At 35.3% G+C, this 19,188-nt stretch overlaps 1 protein-coding gene across 1 annotated transcript in view; it reads left to right on the top strand.

Annotated features, from left to right (window-relative positions):
• Positions 1 to 19,188, top strand: part of LOC134145213 (connector enhancer of kinase suppressor of ras 2-like) — a 206,653-nt gene that overhangs the window by 159,270 nt on the left and 28,195 nt on the right. The window contains 3 exon segments of the mRNA XM_062584516.1: positions 957 to 1,211; positions 9,959 to 9,993; positions 19,085 to 19,133. Of these exon segments, the coding sequence (XP_062440500.1) occupies positions 957 to 1,211; positions 9,959 to 9,993; positions 19,085 to 19,133 (339 nt within the window).

The raw sequence follows: 19,188 nt of genomic DNA, 5'->3' as shown, positions 1-19,188 counted from the left end.
CTGGTTTTAGCATACGAAAAAAGCACCGGGAAAGAATTGAAACAGAAAATTTACATCCAGCCCTATAAAACACTTTTCCCATTGGCAGTAGTCAGAGGTCTTCATGCTACAATTCTTGCTAAGTAGGATTTGGGGTAGTCTATGACTCAGATCTGCAAAAGAACATTTAAGGTCCTTATTTTAAGCAAGTGGCAAATTTATTTATTTACACTATCTATTCTTTTCATTAGGCATCTAGCATGCTTTCCCTTTTTATGTCCTGAAAGGATTAACTATGTTCCATAATTCCAAATTTACAGAGTAAGGTGTTCCGAAACACTGTCACAAAGTTAAGATAATGATTTACAATTTGGGGAAGAATCCATAAGCAGTAATTTGTTTTGTGGATTCAGGTTTGCATTCTTAAAATCCAGGAATCTGTTAACAAATGAAAATCAAAAATGTTTTCTTCTAAGCATCACATCTCCATCTCTTTTCAGGGGAAAAAAGTGAAGTATTACACATCTGCATTTCTAGTTACCATGTTATTTTTCAATGTTGGTGGGCCACTATGCATTTAATAGGGATTGTTTTCTATTAAAAATGTACTTTCAAGTGTAGTGAAGAGTGTGATGAGAAATCTGCTGTCCCTTGTGTGTCTTAAGCACATATTCGATAACATTCAGTTGAATCATAGAATCATAGAATCAGTAAGGTTGGAAGGGACCTCTGGAGATCATCTAGTCCAACCTCCCCACTCAGCAGGGTCAAACTTTGTTATGCTTTCTGTTTGAAATACAGCAAAGCAGTAATAGTAAACTTGCCTAAGATTAAAATTAGCTTCTCGTAAAAGAAAACAAGGCTTTATTTTTAGCCTGTAGTAAATGTAAATATTTATGATTGTAGAAATGAAACCCAGATTTTCTGTTTCTTTCATCTTACTTGTTTGGTTGGTTTTTTTTCTTTCTCCAACAACTGACTCTGAGAATTCTCTCCTGCGGTATCTGAGTGATGACAAGATCTTGGTTGTCCAAGAAGAACCTTTGATGCAGAAAGACAACAAAAGGGACACAGGTCGTAGGTCAAGAAAAAAGGGCAAAAACACAGGCAGCCCTAACTACCCTATTAGTCCATCTGTGCTGGCATCGACTATTAATGTTAGACTTGAACCTGGACAGCAAGATGTTTTGAATTTCTCTCTAGCAGAAAACAATACAGTTCCACTTTATCATGTAAGTACATAACAATAAACGTTACTACATAAAGTACATGGAAAAAAACTAAAATGTTTTTCTTTTAGGAATGATAAAGGTATAGCCTCGTTTTTACATATTAATACTGTATTTGCATTTTAATTACTGTATTCTGCAGTCCAAAAAAATTATTTAACTTACATGTTTTGATAGTATTCACACAGGAACAGTCCAAACAGAATAGAAAACTGCGAAGTAGAGAGTGTTTGATATCAGATGCTTTAAATAAAAATAGTGTTGTTAATTACTCAGTCTCATTGAATTCAGGTAAATTTGACAATGTTAGTTTTTCTAAGTTCATAAGTATCCCATATTCTGCTGATAATGATAATTAATGATAAATTAGTTATTAATTTATATGTACAGTAAGGTGAATTTGTTCATTCAGATAATAGAGAAAATATTGTGGATTATAAGCAGTAGAGAGGATATAATTCAGTGCATTGTCACTAACCTAGAAGTAATAAATCCATAGTAATTATTTCTTACATATTTGACTCTCATTTGAATATCCAGTTCTTGTAACTGGCATAAAAAGCACTAGGTTCGCATAACTGCCAGCTAATGCAGAATTTGGCTGTATTGATTTGGAAGCCCTGAAGTAATGAAAGCCTTACAGAGATTGATCCTCTCTATTTATGCTTTGTATGAACGTGGAACATGTATGTATGAATGGAAACATTCTTTAGGGCCCAAACATTTGGGAATAGACTGCTCCCTCCTCCTGCTTTTTCTTATGGCACAGAGTAGTATCTTCCAAGTGTTTCGTGCCCAAAGCTCAATTTCTTCAGGGGAATCATACTGAAAAATGAACCTCTTTCTCCTTCACAATCAGTATGTTTTAATTTTTTCCTAATGAAGATGAATTTCTTCCTAAAACCTGCAGAACTTGTGGAAACTTTTTTCCAAATATCTTGCATTTAGGGCTTTTTTTGATGAGTCTCTCACTGAGCAAAGTTATGGGAGATGATTATATTTACATCAAGTATGAGAGCTCAGTAGAGTTTGCGTAAGAGGATATATTGGAAATGTGTAGACAGCTATTCATCTCTGTATCCTGCAGGCTGTCAGTGTTAGGTAATCCAAAGCTCATATACTTCTCTTCTGTCTACAGTAAAAATTAAATTTCTCTTTTCTTTGCTACTTGACATTAGCTTTTTTAGAAAAACTGGAAGAGCTCTCCACTTTCAGACAAAGTCAAGCAGTTTATAAGTCAAGATTTTGACTGTCCAGTGGCAGATGTTTCTTGTGATCAGGATCACAAATTCAAAGAAAAGAATTTTAAATTCAGGAAGAAAAATAGTACCTCGTCTACTAGGATGGATCAGAAAATTGTTATGCAGATTTGCCAAAAAAATAAAAATAGAAGAAGTATCATACACCTGTAGGTGAATGAACTGATTTTACTGACTTTTCAACAGAGTGATATTACATGACCATTTTTATGTTCTTCCTGTGCTGCATGGGGATGCAAGTATTTTCTGCCTATAAAAATAGGAGTTGATGAGACAGCTATATCACCTGGCAGAAATTTGGGCTAAGAAAGCACTTAAACATGGAAATGATTTTCAGGAATCCTCTTTCTGCTGTGCCAGGATAGTCCAATGTGCCTATGTGTCCAAAAAGTCCTGAGATAATGGGTAATAATTTAAATACTGCAGTTGATACATGTTAGCTATTATTTAGATTACAGAAGTATTCTTAGTTGTGGTGAGGCAAGATTTAGGAAAGTCTATGGCATGTATCTTCTTAATTTTTAAAGAAAGAATTGTATGGGCTATGATGCTAATTGTGCCCTTTAAGCTGTTGATTAAGTTCCCTTTGGACACATTCCCAGAGTCAGGTCTGCTGTCATGCCGTTTATTTTTGATCAGCAGAACAAAGTGTTTAAAGTTTCAAGGTGATGTTAATTTCTTGGCAAGGTCAAAGAGACAATTGCTGTTTAATTCAATTACACCAGAATTTCATGTTTGAAGTTGGTTAAGAAATTGCCAAATTGAAACAGATCTATGGCTCATGTAGTGTAGCAGCGACAAAAGCCGTAACATCAGTTCATAACTGTAATCTCAATTAGAGATAAATATAGTACTCACAGTAGTATTGATAGTCCTGAAGGGGATATTTCTTCCAAAACATCAGTTGCAGTTCTGAAAACTCTTGATGAGTCAAGCTTTGTGTTACGTATAGGAATTTGCAAATTAGTATATGAAGAAAAGCAATCAGTTGCACACTCCACAAAAACTCTTTCATCTTAATGGTCTGCAGTAGTATAATACGTAGTTTTAAGTGGTTATTATGGACTCTGTTTTTTGTGGGTTAGAGTGATTAGAAGCTGAGTTCTTCATGTTGTGGCTTCCCTTGTATATTAACAGAAATGCAGCAATTCAAAACAAATGCGATGAACTAATAATATGATTTCATATGATAACATGATAAATATGGAAGAAAAAGAACATAGTAAGATACGTCGACTGTAAGGGTGTGAAGGAGATACAGGAAACTGAAAAAAGAAAATGCCATGAGCGAAGGATGCAGTGGTTAGTCCACCCAAAAAAATGAGTGTTGCATAATTCCATGATAATGTGAAGTGATCACAGGAAGACACATGAAAGACAGTCATTCATGGACTGATACAGTGGTATAAATTGTAGCAGCATAAATGTTCTGAACAGCCTTTTTTGAGACAGGCCTTAGCTTTCAGAAGGTAATTGTAGGAATCAAAATATCCCAGTCACCTACTCAAGTGCATTATAAATGTACATTAGGAACTGAATTGATATATGTACAAGAGCTACTGTGACAGGTTTTGTGGGTTCTTGCCAGTACAAAATTATTGGTATTAACTCCATCTTTCTGCCCTGAGAAGTAAAACAAAAAATTGTTTGACATATCTACCCTTAAAAATAGCTACCAGAATGAGGATTTTAGCTATGAAAAAAATGCTTAATTGCATTGGATATCAAAGAGAAGAATAACAGATACTGTATTTCTAGTTAGAAATTTAAGTTTGAGTAGATTGTTTCATTCACATAATATCCAGTCGGGTTAGCAGGATATTCTTAAGTATTTCAATATATTTACTTAGTTAGATAATGAGATTTCATCCTAGTGAGAATACACAGTACAACCAGTAAGACTAGGGTTAATCGGAGAAAGATGCTTCAAAGCTTTACCTAACCAAATTATCATAAACCAGCTTTTGCTACTTGCTGATTAAAAAAAAATCATTTAAGATCAGCTTAGGGTTACCTTGCTCTTCTAGTCTGTTCTTTTTTGTTTGTTTGTTTGGAGGCAGTGCTACCAGATGATGAAACTGTGTTTTTTTTTTTTTTTTGTTTTGTTTTTTTTTTTAATGTAAGTCAAAACTGCAGAACTATTATGGTCAAATTTGCATAAATTCCTCTACACCTAACACATGCCCAGAACAACTTACGGACAGATCAGAATTTCAGCCTAAGCGAATGGGGGTTTTTTTGGAAAATGGAGAGGATTATATTAAATGGAATCTTAAGCATTTTCAGTAAGCGAAAGGTAGTAGTGTTTTGTGAGCAAACAAGTGTGGTGTGATGAAATGAGAAACAGAGATTCTAGGTATCATTTTGCCACTGTTTTTCTTGAAGCATGCTAATATGTTTTTAAAAGACAATAGCTGCAATTGGCAGATACAGACATAAATTGGTAGTTGCATAGATTCACTACTAGCTTTTTGCTTTGGAAGCCATATGAATTCAGAACCTAAAATTAAACAGTTAGACTGATTTTCTAAGTTGCTATGAGGATGCAGTTAGCTATATAAAATGGATATTTAGATAATGCACTATTGACAATATGCCTGGGATGTAAAATGATGCACAAAGCCATGCTGCAGTAAAATATTACTGTCAAGAAACACTGCTCCTTTCAGTATGTATTTAAAACTCTAATATTAGTGTCCTAATTTTTTTTGGACTGAAGGAGGAGTCTTTTCCTGCTAATTTTGTAGGAAAAGTGCTCATAATTTATATCTTCCTTCCTGTTTTTGTAGAGAGTAAGAGAAGTGTGTTAACTGTCAAACATGGGAATGAGCTTCTTCTGAATTTTATTTCCTTTCTGACTTACTGGATAACCTTTAACTTCACTTTGTTTTTATGCAAGTATCTCTAACGTGGATAACATTCTTTCCCTACCTTGCAGGTATCTTGCGGAATCATTAGGAGGGCAATTATGAAGAGGCTAGCAGATCAGAGAAGCTAATACGAGCCTTTTTAATTTCTGTAACTTCAAACTGATTGTTTCCGGTTGTATTGATTGTAAGATAAGGTTATTTTGCATTTGTACCATACCAGTCAGATATGATACACACTTTTAACTAACACAGTTCAGAAGGGAACAAATATGTTACAGTGTCAGGGAAAATAAGGAATGTTCTGCTTTGTTTTTTTTTTTTTTTTTTTTTTTTTTTTGTAAACACAGTCAGCAGCCTTCAGATTTTCACACTCACTAAGTGACCAAAAGCTTCATAATTGACCTGCGTCCAGGAAGAAAGTTCTAAAACAGTTTTAGTAGGAAAATGTAGTTGTCCCTGATTTCTATATAAAATGTCTGTTTACAGTAAGGAGAAGCAAGGAGGCAGATGAATTTGTGTTGGATTTTTGTCCTGAGGGCTTTTATTCTATGAGAAAATTCTGTCATACATAGATAAGTTCTAGCTAAGAGTGCACTACACTAAAGTGGCATTATCAGCCATCATTGAATACAAATTTTAGATACTGCTATTTTCTGTGTACTAGATTGTGAAAAATGTTTATAGATTCTCAAGTTAGTCCAACTTTAGCTGATATATCTGCATAGTGCAGACAAACATCTGTCTCACAGAGATACCTTTGTAGATCCAGAAGCAGTTTAGAAAAATGGTTGAGCTTTCTTGTAAGTTAAATAGTATACTGTGTCAGGATCCAAGCTTAGTGTCTCGATATGTCTCTAAAGAACTCTGCAGTTTTGAAGCTCAGGTGAGGTTTGTTCCCATTATTTGGTGTAGACCTGTCTTAGGCTCCAGCCATGCAGTATTTTGGAATAAGGCTCAAAATTTTGTGTTGAAATTCTGTGAGTTTATAGAGGTCTAGGACTGATGTATTTGCAGTGGGCTGTGATACCTACTTCAGCAATTCAGTCATAATACAAGCTGCTTATTTTTGGTTACTTCCAGATGTTCCAGAAGAAAATAATTGTGCGTCTTAATGCTAAAAAGTTGCAGTTAAAAGAAATACTTGACATCTCTAACAGCATTGTTGCATGCGATTGGATTTCCAACTCTGTTAGATCTCTACACACTTTTTTTCAGGAAGAACTACTCTTTTTTTCATACTAAATCTGTAAAACTTGTAGCTTATATTAATAGGCATTAAATTCTACGTTGTTGTATTTCTCTGATAAACAAAGCTCCTTCCGGAGTTGTAGTGGATACTTCAAGTGAATATCCACTGTACCTCTTGTATAAAATTAAGATTGCTAATATTTTACATGGAGTGAGGGCACATTCCATAAAATGCAGTAGCTCTACTTAGCTTAATGCAACAATGGCATGTCTGGTATCTGTTCTAGAAAAACGTAACACAATCTTAGAGAGCACAGATATATTTACAAGTTAATATACTGCTTCTCTTAGACCAAATTTCCCTTAAATTTCTTTTAAAAGGTGGATTGATGAGGACAAAGGCTTTGTTCAATATAAAATCCAGTTTATTTATTGCTACGATTTGTCCTCTTTGAATTCTTTTTTTGTTAGATATAATGCAGTCATCCTTTAGCTATTCTTTCAGAACACTACTTCACCTCATGTATAATGTTAGATAACTTAGATGTAAGCTTTTTCTTATGAATGGAATTTCCATTCTATAAAAAATTTTGCTGCTTTCTCTGTTACCTATTATGTGCTGACGTAATACTCATCATGTATCTCATAATTTCTTCTATCCTTTACTAAATTTTATTACCTTCCTGTTTTAGCACAAACGTTCAGTGCCTCTTTGAAGCATACATGCATGTAGCTTTCATTAAGTTATTTCCTGTCTCTCCCCTCAGTGTGAGCGGAAGAAAAACCTCAAAGGCAGTTTTTATTTTCAGCTGAGCGTAATAATTTTGCAAGTGTTAGGTCTTCAGTAAGCTAAGCATCAGCTCACTGAACCAGATTGGTAAGTAAAGCCCCTGACAGTAAGGGTAGTGTTTCACTTTTTGAAAAGCATAATGTAAAGAAATGTGTAGGGTAATGAATACATGGGTTAAGGAAGCAGTAGAAGAAAGAATTTTCGTAGAGCATGAAATACCTGAGTGTAAATGAACAGTATTTATAAAAAAGGTACAAGAAAAGCTAGGTTTGCATTTGAGTAAATGATGTGTCTACATGGAATATATTTGATCAATGAGGATTTATTCAGATTATTAATTCTTATTGCCAAACTGTTTTAATCTCTTCCATTTGTAAACAAGAAAAGACTTGTGAAAGTTTGTATTATTTCTGCAGTTCAGATTTTTGGTTTTCTGTAATGTATATGATTTCTTTATTTCTTAGGAAAAAATGATTATTTCTTTTATAAAATCCTGATTCAATGACTCAATCTTAAGATTATTAGTTATTCACAGAAATTTCAGCTTTTGCTTGGGACAGGATCATCATGTCTGCTTGTTAGACTATGTAGGCCTTAATATGCTTTCATTTCTCCTCATGTAAGTCAGATGTAAGTCCACCAAAATCCCTGGAGCTGCATAAATGCAAAGCTAATCCCAAAGAAGCCCAATAGCCTCTGTGGCAGTTATTCATTAGAGGCTGCCTGGAACCTGAGATTGCCGCTTGCATAGGGCTTTCTATAGAGTTTTCAGGAAAAAGCTGAGTGTATCCTTTGGATTTTTAACAAACTCTTAAGCTACTGAAATTCCAGTATGTGAGATTTATTTGCTTAATCATTTGGATGCATAGTAACGCTTTCACATCTTTATTCCCAGTAAAAAGGGAATGTATTGGCTCTTAGCTTGCTTTTGGGAAAATCTTCTGGTATCTATACCTGCCATGCAGTATATCTGTACTTTAAGAGTCTATATGACTGAAATATGACAATAGCACTGTGCTACAGATCCACGAGATGCATGATCTGCAGCAGAAGAAGGTAGCGTAATGTCTAAGAGAGTCTCACTTGGCACATGCAATTATTTAATTCTACTGTTAGCTGGAATAGATGGAATATGTTCATGTATTAAATTAATTTAATATTAATATTTTTATATGTATATATAATATAATTAATAATATTAATTGTGATTTTGAAGACACTTCAATGTTTCTTTCCAAGCTAACTAGCTCCTAATCTTAATGGGTCTGATCTTGATTTTGAAGTAGGTAGCAAAAGTGCCAGTTACCTGAATCTCACAGAATTTGTACTTTTGTATTTCTGGCGGCATGACAAGACCTTTGCCTCGTAAGCCTCCCACGTGTCTACTAATGACCAAAATGGTCTTTTTGTAAGCTGAAGAAAATTTCTTATTTGGAACTAGATAAGGGGATTTGCTTTCCAAATATAACTGTAAGAAGCAGCTGTTCATAAAAATGTTCTGTAAGGTTGCTGAGATTACACATCGAGGTCTGTCAGACGTAAGTCATTGTAAGCATCGGATCTATGCATGTTATTGGAATAAACCAAGGAAATTAAGTTACAGTTGTATGTATGCCTTTATAGAAATGCCAGCGTGTGTTTCTTTCATGTCTTCAGAAATGTTTTTATGATGTTAGTATAATGTTCCTGGTTTGGGGGCTGTTGTGCACACAAGCACACTAGCCTATCAGGGCTTTCAGGACAATATATATAAAACCCCCATTTGTATGTAGAAAAATGTGTTTTGCTAGAGTATGCGTTTATACTCTGTGTGCTTGAAAAGAACCAGCAGACTTCCTGTCCTTTACATGTGAAACATGCATTAAGTTTAGAAATTGTTCTCTGAAATGTGATCAATTATCTTTTGGCACAACTAAGGTAGTAGTACTAAACCACAAATGTTACATGTCATAAAAGAAGTATTTTTCTTATAAGGTGATTCAGAAATACTTTCAGTCAAGAATTTTTCCAGTGCAATTTTCACCAGTTATAAAGAAGCTTTCAGAAATGTTAAAAGTATACATTGTTGTGATTTCAAGATGAGAAGTAGTTTACTGCTCTTTAGCTGTGGGAAAACTACACCTCCATCAGAAATTTTGGTTAAATAAAAATGGGTCTGCAGATTCTTTTTTATTATGGGTCACTTCTAAGAGATAGAGGTTCATTTCTGAATCTTAAATGAGTAACACAGTAGTAAAACTGTGTGAGAAAGTTTAGTAGTAAAGAAAATTCTGCTGATAGGTTCATTCTTGTTCTTGAAATGTTGTACAGTTCCTTTCTCTGATTTTAGTATGTCCTTTACAAAATTGTAGAGAATATACATTTTTAGCTCCTTTTTTTTTTTTTTTTTACTTGAAAGAGCTTTAATTACAATTACATAGCAGCTGAAACTAATGATGCAAATTAGTTTAAACATCATCTTCATTGTGAAATAATACTGAATTGGAAATTAAAATAAATTTTCAGTTTCCTTTCCTGTAGAATTACAGAATGACTGCGGTATTTTACTTCTGTGACTTCTTTTGCTGCAGTTGCATGATGTTCAGTGCACCAAGGAAGTGTACTTTTTAGCTGTGCTTAATACTATTTGTTGTTTTTTTACAGCGAGCAGGGGACACAGTCAGTGGAGATACTGAAAGGTAATTTCTTTTGTCATTTCATTTAAATAAATATGTAATTATATATGAATTGCATTTGTTTACTTCTAGAAATAAAGTATTTGAGGAATATTAAGGTTTTACTGAGAAAAGCATTAGTACCATTTAGTAAGTGTCCTAACTGTTCCACTTGCTGATTACCTCAAATATGAATATAGATTATTTATAAAGAAAAGTTGAATCTTCTTTGTTAAAAAATACTTTGTATGTAATTTTTTGAAAGATGACTAGGAAAAAAACCTAGCTGAGTTACTACTAAGAACTAAGATACATGCCCCCCCCACCTCTTTTTCTTTTCTTTTTTTTTTAAGCTTTTGAAATTTACTATTTCAGAATCACTCTGAGGATGAAAAGTCTAGCATGATATTTTTGGACATAAAAACCAGGCAGATTATTTTTCAGTTAACATATACACGTGCTAATTCGATATGTACAAAAGTTTTCATGTTTGTGGCACAAACTTAATAAATACTAGAAATGTAGACTTCAGTTTGTCTCTTTTAAGTTTAATCAAATAATTTTAATACAATAATGATATTGTCTATGTTGTCTTTGCGGCTTATCTAATGAAATATGTACAAAATAGAGTAAGAAATTTTCAAATAAACACTTGGGTATCATGGAATGTCAAAATTAAGGTTAATTGGAAATTGTTTATGTGAATAAATACACTTTTAAAAATCTTTTCATTCTCTATATGACCTAAACCTATTTTAAGAAGCTAAGCCCTACACTGGGTATAAAATAATTCAATTTCACAGTGTTATGTTTAGAATGCTTTCACTAATCTAAAGGATTTACAATCAGTGACGATTTTCTTCACATGGTACAAATTTTTAGTATAAATGGTCTTCAGTGGTATACAGCAGTATTATGGTCAGATGTCACCTCTAAAAACAATTTTTCAATATTGTCAACATTTTTATGTATGTATATGTGTTAAAAGAAACAATGTAATTATTTTCAAAGGCAGTTGTCAGTACTAAGAACATAGAGGTGCTGCCTCAGTTGTTGAATGCTGTACATGCATAAAATAGCATTCAGCTAAATTCATTAGCCGTATTATCACAGAGGCAAATAAGGTGAAGACAGAATTTTTCTGGAGTGAAATTCTACTTGCTCAAATAAAAGACAGTCTTTTCACTTCATTGCATTCATTGGAGTATTTGCCTCATCAGCTAAATACAGATTCTTATGTTTGCAATAAATAATATCCCAGCTGGTATTTAGTCCAAATTCATACTGAGAGCAGCATCCGTCTGGTATACGATAGAGGTTAAATTGGGGGGAAAGAGTGTGTCTTTCTTGATCTCTTTTTAAGTAACTAAGCCCTTTACTGGATTTTCTTTTTTTTTTACCTTTACTCCTTACGTTGGAGTTTTCAGAACTTGTTTTCTGCCAATCTTAACTACTTACTTTTTAACTTAGTTTCCTGTTCCAACACCGTCAGGCTAGATGCTATTGTCCTTTGTTTTTCTTCACACTTGCTTCTTATTACTTTGTTGTCACCGTCTTTTCTCAACCTTCTTTATTCCAGCTGGTGCTCCCTCTTTCTCTAGTGGCCCTCTGCAAAAGAAAGGAAACAGCCAAAATCAGATCCTCTACTTCTCGCCATATTTTTGTCATCCTTCTCCACACCTGTAGTTTTTTGCATTCACAAGGGAGAGTTGCAAAGGAATTTTGCTCTTCCCCTAACAAAGCATGCTTATTTATTTTGAGGAGATCGCACATGCTCAGTTTGGCAGAGAGATACAATCCAGATGAAACATTCTTGGTGAACATGACACAAGTTTCTGCTGAACATCTACAAAAAGATCTTTTGAGGGACATAAAAGTTGATGAAATTTTGGCAAATTTCCATGGGCCAAGCAAAAGTATATTCTTATACAGAGTGACTCTGTCTTTCTCTTCAGACCCTTCTTCAATGCACCTCACTGTCCACTTGTCTAACCCACACTTCCTGAGCTTAACTAGGAGGATGTTATGGGAGACAGCATCAAAAGCCTTGCTGAAGTCAAGGTACACAACATCCACTGCTCTCCCCTCATCTACCCAGCCAGTCATTCCATCCTAGAAGGTTGGTTAAGCAGGATTTCCCCTTGGTGAATCCATGCTGGCTACTCCTGAGCACCTTCTTTTCCTCCATGTGTCTGGAGATGACACCCAGAATGAGCAGTTCCATCACCTTGCCAGGGATGGAGGTGAGGCTGACCGGCCTGTAGTTGCCTGAGTCCTCCTCCTTGCCCTTCTTGAAGACTGGAGTGACATTGGCTTTCTTCCAGTCCTCAGGCACCTCTCCAGTTCTCCAGGACTTTTCAAAGATGATGGAGAGTGGCCTGGCAACAACATCCGCCAGCTCCCTCAGTACCTGTGGGTGCATCCCATCCTGGCCCATGGATTTGTGGATGTCTAGTCTGCCTAGAAGGTCTCTAATCCTTTCCTCCTCAACCAAAGGAAAGTCTTCCCTTCTCCAGACCTTCTCCCTCACATCCTGGCTGCAGGATTCCTGGGGGCTGCCCTTAGCAGTGAAGACTGAAGCCAAGAAGGCATTCAGTAGTTCTGCCTTCTCTGTATCCCTTGTCACCAGGGGCCCCACCCCTTTCAGTAGCGGGCCCACATTTCCCCTAGTCCTCCTCTTGCTGCTGATGTATTTGAAGAAGCCCTTCCTGTTGTCCTTGACATCCCTTGCCAGACTCAATTCCAGCTGGGCCTTTGCCTTCCTCGCCGCATCTCTACATACTCTGACTGCATTCCTATAATTCCCCCAATTAGCCTGTCCCTTCTTCCACATTCTGTGTATTTTCTTCTTCTGTCTGAATTTGGCCAAGAGCTCCTTGCTCACCCATGCAGGTCTCCTGCCCCTATCGCTGCACTTCTTACTCATAGTGATGCACCGCTCTTGAGCTTGGAGGAAGTGATGCTTGAATACTGGCCAGCTCTTCTGGACCCCCCTTCCTTCTAGGGTCTTAACCCAAGAGATTCCTCCAAGTAGGTCTCTGAAGAACCCAAAGTGCGCTCTCCTGAAGTCCAGGGTTGCAATCCTGCTTGTGGCCTTACTTCTTTTGTGCAGGATCTCCACCATTTCATGGTCACTACAGCCCTACACTACAAGGTTGCCCCCAGCCTTCACGTCTCCAACCCCTCTTTGTTGGTTAGGACAAGATCCAGCAGAACACCCTTCCTTGTAGGCTCCTCCACCATTTGTGACAAGAAGTTATCATTGATGCATTGCTGGAGCCTCCCGGACTGTTTGTGTGTTGCTGTGTTGTCCCTCCAGTAGATGTCAGGGTGGTTGAAGTCCCCCATGAGAACCAGGGCCTGTGATCATGAGGCTACTTCCAGCTGTCTGTAGAAGGCCTCATCGACTTCCTCTTCCTGGTCAGGTGGCCTGTAGTACAGGAGTACATGCTTCGTATGAGTAGAATATGAAACAAATGTGGTTGTTTTTTTATGCTTAAGCATAAGAAAACATAGGTATTTCTAAATTAAAAATATTTATTCTCTTCTGAACACTGCTGGCACCATCTGTGTTGTGTATTTGGCCTAGCTCTATGGTCAGAGTTAGACTTTAACCATCTTGGCTAAGCAATCACACCACTGACTTTGAAGATACTATCTGTTCACACATTAAACTCTTTACCCCTAGCTGATGAATGTAGAGAGTGTGAGCTCTGTTACTTAATATTGTGATACATACTATATAAACATTTGAATTTTTATCTCTCAAAACAGTCTGTAAACGGAACGGACTGCACACAAACTGGAGCAGTCTGGAGAGATCCCAGTTAGAATGGGCAGAGAGCTGTTGTACTGACAAAAAATGCAGTGCACTACCCAGCAGTTTGTACTTAGTATCTGTTCAGGAGTATGTTCTGGTATTTTTTAATTATTAATTTTTTGGGCTACTGAAAACTTTTATAGATAAAAAAAATCTTGCAAATAATAATCAGAAGATACTAGCAGCTAGATATGACTGGAATAATCGTATATTACCTGTAATTTATAATCCTATCCTTAACTGCTAGAGGAGGCAGTGACTAATCAGAGACACTTAACAAATTCAACAAGGTAGATTTTAAGGATTACTCATATTAAAAAGTAGATGAAAGATAAGTAACATCCAAGGTAATCATTCTTTTTTTTCAGACCGTATTCATGGCTATAATTTGGGATTTATTGTCTCTAGCCTTTCACCTGTGGAGAAGCCAAAATGATAGCAATCCAGTAAGCTACTGAAAAACACTCAGTTTGTTCTGATACAGTTAATGATGGATTTAATGATGCTGAAGGTAATAGAAAGAGAATTGAGATATTACAGTTGAGAGGACTGGTAGTGTGTGAGAGCTGTTTTATCTGGCAATTGTTTTTGAGTATTGCTTATGTGATCGAGGTGTAGTTAAATTGCTCTGCAGTTGGTGTAAATTGTTGGAACTTACTTGTTTTCAGTAGATACTCTCTAAATTTTATAAGCTAAAAACTATTCCAGACTGGACTTCATGGGGTAATTAAAGATATGTCATTATCTTTATGTGATTTCCTTTCCTAGAAAGGAAAAGAGGAATGAGTGTCAAAGTTGAAATGATGTTCGCACTTGTTTAGCGATGCTTAATTTATGAAGAAATAAATATCACTTCTGTTCATTAACAGCAGAATTTTTTGCGTGATTAGAAAATGCAGGACATTCAGAATGCTAGTGGTGATCTTAAATGGATATAATGGCTCTGATATCAAGAGTGCAGAGATATATTCAACTGCACTGTTAATTTGATACTCAGTGTTGGGTGTGTAACAAAGAATTCTCAGCATTCATTAGATGTATTATTACAGGTATGTATGTTAGTTCTGATTCTTACTGCTTTTATCAGTGCAGTAGACTGGACTATAGTACTTTATACTGTTCTCCCTAATATTTCTGGGTTTTTCCATTCTAGTTTATTTTTCAGGAATTATTAATATCTTTCTAATCATGTAGTATCTTTCTTCATTTGAAATCCTGATTACAGACCTTGCCACTAGACTTCCACTTCCATTTGTGTGTCCTATAAGGTACGAGTTGAAGGTTATCACACCTACTCAGTTTGAATCCCTCAAATTCTTAGATTTTTGCTTCCACCTCAGTCAAAGTTGCTTTCATCTTTTTTTAGCTTATTCTTGTTAACCTTTCTACTTCTGTTGTATGTTCAGCATAATCATTCTAACTGAATACTGACAGAGTCAGTATGCATTCCATTTAATACTGAAACCAGAGGTAACTTATATTTAACCTTGACCTGGGCTTGCTGATATGTATGTATATTTCTCTTGATTACTCTTTCCTTTTTATATTTGTTGCAGTTGTTTTGCAAGGTCTAATTTAGTCATAATTCTGAAGGGAGGGAACTTCCTTTGTTTATCCATAGGCATTCCAGTATATGAGACGCAGCTACCCAGGGTATATCAAGACTCAGAATAGAAATTTTTAGAACCTTTTATATTTCTGTCAAACAGAAATTTCAAAAAGATTGGGTCTGCTTATTTTTTCTAGTTTTTGCAGTTTGTTTCAAAAACAATATTCTTCATGAATATGAAAAGAAACACTGACTAGAAGATCAGCTGGTTTAATTGCTTTGAGAAAAATCAGTCCAGGCCATTGTACTGATATCAGTCCTTTTGCCCCATTCATTCTTTTTACTTTCACTTCTGTAACAACTGTTTTCATAAACAAAAAAAGCGAGGAGTAACTCAATCAAATATCATATAGATTACTTGAACTGAAATAGATGACTTACTCGGGTTCCTGTATGCCTGAAATAATTGATTCTGTCACATTCATACAGAAAATTTACTGGTCTTAAGAAAAGGTCAGCCTATTTCTTCTTCTCTGGTGTGTAGGTTGGAATATTTGATGAGTAATTTAATTAGGGGACAAGTATTTAATAGAAATAATACCATTTTAAAACTGCTGTAGACTACTGAAAACTGTTCTCAAATAAAAACAAACTTGCTGTACATTAGACCACATGTTCCTGATCTTTCATAAGATGTCAACTTTTGAACAGTTTTCAAATGCTTGATTGCAGACTATTTCTATGACTTTATAAGATTTTTGCTGATAAGAGTCTGTGATTATTGTAAGGAGATGCAGTATTATATTCGAATAGAAGCAAATAAAACCTGACTAAGGCCTTTCCAAATAAAAAAGCAGATGTATTATTCATATTGTATATCAGCTGAAAGAAAGAATGGAAACACTGAAAATGACTCTTTCCAGATGGATCAAAGCTATGATTAAAGAAACCTATCAGGAGTTGGGGAAAATGCCCAGCAGGAATGAAGTACATTTATGGGCATTCTCATGGGCAAGCAGAACTAGAGCATTAATGCCAAAATGTGCCTTGCAGCAGTCTGAGCTTCTGTCTGTTCCTTTACCAAATGCTGCAAGTTGAACATTTTTTGTTTTTCAGTTGTTTCTTCCAATTTTTGTAATCTGCAAACAGCTCAGAACTCCTAAGTCTTGCTGATTAACTTTTATAATTTTAATGTTATACATGTCATCTCTTCACTGCAGTCTGGAAATTTTTGTTGACTGAGGACTTTTTTAACTGAAAATGTAGTTATTTCTACTGGTAAATTTGATTTTTTTTCGTAACTATGGAAATCATCAAATGAGAATTTTTTCTATTAGTGACTTGTGAGAGCATATTGAAAATACATTAAAAATGTTCACAGTCTTTTTTTTTTTTTTTTTTTTTTACTTTTTAAAACTTTTCTTCAATCCCTTTCCTATTCTTATGCTCTCCTCCATTCATGTGACGTATAGAAAAGTATGCATATTTTTAAATTTTCCCTCCACATCTCTTCTTCTTCTTACTTTTTGAAAAGTAAGTGGAAACCGTGTGTGTAAGAATTTCTTTGTTTGATCAGACCGATGTTCACCCTGACTCAATATCCTGTTCCATCAACGGCCAACAGTAGTTGCAGTTATATAAAAACAGGCCTGTGGTATAACTTTCTCTTTCATTCCTTAGCCTAGAGAACTCCAGCAGAATACTTGGATACCCTACATTCCCATATGATATTTGCATTTTAATTTTAACTTAATCCATGTAAATTTTTGATACCAACAGCATCCTGTAGAAGAGTTCAATAATAGCAACTTTGTGCTAATAAAAAATAATAAGCTCAAAACAAAAGAGGCTAACTGCTAATTTTATATAGATTAGATAACTCCTTTATTCTATGAAAGTGTGAATATTTTTTCTGTGTTTACTCTTTTCACACCACTCCCAAGTTCATAAACCTCCTCAATGTTGCCCTTGGTGGTCTTGAGAGAGAGAGTTGGCTGAGGAGAATAAATCTTACCTAGTTGGCACAAAAGTTGCTATGTACATTTTGATTATTCTGGCAGTTCTTGTAATCTTTTCAGTTTTCTTCTCCTCTTTGAGATAAAGGAAACAAAACTGTACAGTGCTGAAAATCTCAGAGCACCACTGATTTATCTGTACTTTCATAACAACTCTTACTATTGCAACATGTCAAAGGAAGTTAGAGACCGCTGCTGCTAAATATGTAGAGACAGATTATTCTTTCCACAGTGTTTGTATGAGAAAGTTATACAGAAAATATTTTAACAATAAAATTCACGAACTAGTGTACTGAACAGGGACTGTTTCATTTTTTTTTCTTTTCTGCTGTACCATGTGTTGCACTATTATAGTATCAGGACACTGTGTATTCGTCTTCAGAAAAAAATGTGTCATCTGAAGTGAAATTTTGCCCAAATACCTTTCTCCGAAGGCTTACAGCTTCAAACTATGTTCTGCTAAAGGCTTTCTTAGAATTGTGCAGTATATTTGTTTCACTAATAAAGGGATATTGATGTTAAAAAGCATAATGACTACAGCAGCAGTTGGGGCCTAGTTTGAACTTACTTTGGGAAAGTTTACTTGGTGTTCATTTTCTAGCAAGAGTCAACTTCTTCACATCATGATTGCTTCTGGGCCCAGAGGAAGTGGTCATCCACACATCTTTCAACAACAAGTGTAACAGTTGTATAAAATGTTTGCCAGCCAAGAGAGGATATCAATACTACAAAAACGTTACTGTTTTTCTGGCTATTTAAATTTTCTTTCTCTAATAAATTTCCAAATCGTTGTGGTCTGTATGAATTTCTTGTTTTGAAGTGTTTCCAAAATACCAGGAGGTGTTAGGGAAAGAGCAGGACAAAAGAAAAATACTAGACTTCTTTCGTATCTGGCAAGCATCATACTTGAGAGTCATGCCAAATTTAGTGCTACAGTTACATACTCATTCACATCTGCAGTTTTGTGTATATTCCTACATATTGCTAAAATTAAGACCCAAAAAGTAACTCAAAGGAAGACATACATTAAATATTTGAATTATCCTTGGTTTGATTTTGTAATAACATCTGAAGAAACTAGATTTGCAAAATATGGAACACACAAGTCTTTCTGAAATGTTGGCATATCAGTTCAAATACATATTTGCAAATGTATTTTAAAATGCAAATGGTTCTTCAGCAGAATTGTTTAATATATTTGTTTTTATTTCTGCATTTTTTCCTGATTAAATTATGAAAATACTGTTTTGTAAGAACATGGACGCTTATTCTTTCTTAGTTCTAGTCTGCGCATTAGGAGTTCATTTTACCTGCGTTAAATGTTGTTGATGCTCTAAGAAACACACAAATAACAGTACTAACCCTGCAGCAAAGAATCTGTGATTTGTATGTCCTAAGACTCACTGAAAGAGGGAGGAATTGTTGATTGCTTTTGCATCGTAGCTGATCCCTGGTCAGGAGTGGATACAGAATCAGATAATCTCCAATGATTTGTGCCTTCTTAAATCAGAATACTGGAAATGGTTTTGTGAGTCTTCTTAAGAGCATTAAATGTTCTTTGAGAAAGGGTAAATTTCCAAAGGCCAGCATATGTTTCAAGCAGCACATTTCACATGTTTTTGAAGATCTGTAGGCATACATTTGGAAATAAACAGAGCTTACGTGCAACTGTAGTAATAATTCAGGCTGGTTTTTTTGTGTGGTTGACATCTTTCTTCCTCTCTGTTCTAGATGTGCTAGTTCTGCGATTGACCGTCACGGAAGCACATCCATGAGGAAGGTAATCAATTAAAACAGTACTTAAAACAGAAATCTCCAACAATACAATTCATTGT

The sequence above is a fragment of the Rhea pennata genome, chromosome 11 (genome assembly GCF_028389875.1).
Source record: "Rhea pennata isolate bPtePen1 chromosome 11, bPtePen1.pri, whole genome shotgun sequence".
NCBI lineage: Eukaryota > Metazoa > Chordata > Aves > Rheiformes > Rheidae > Rhea > Rhea pennata.
The sequence above is the reverse complement of the archived record's forward strand: the minus strand, read 5'-3'. Positions and strand labels throughout refer to the sequence as shown.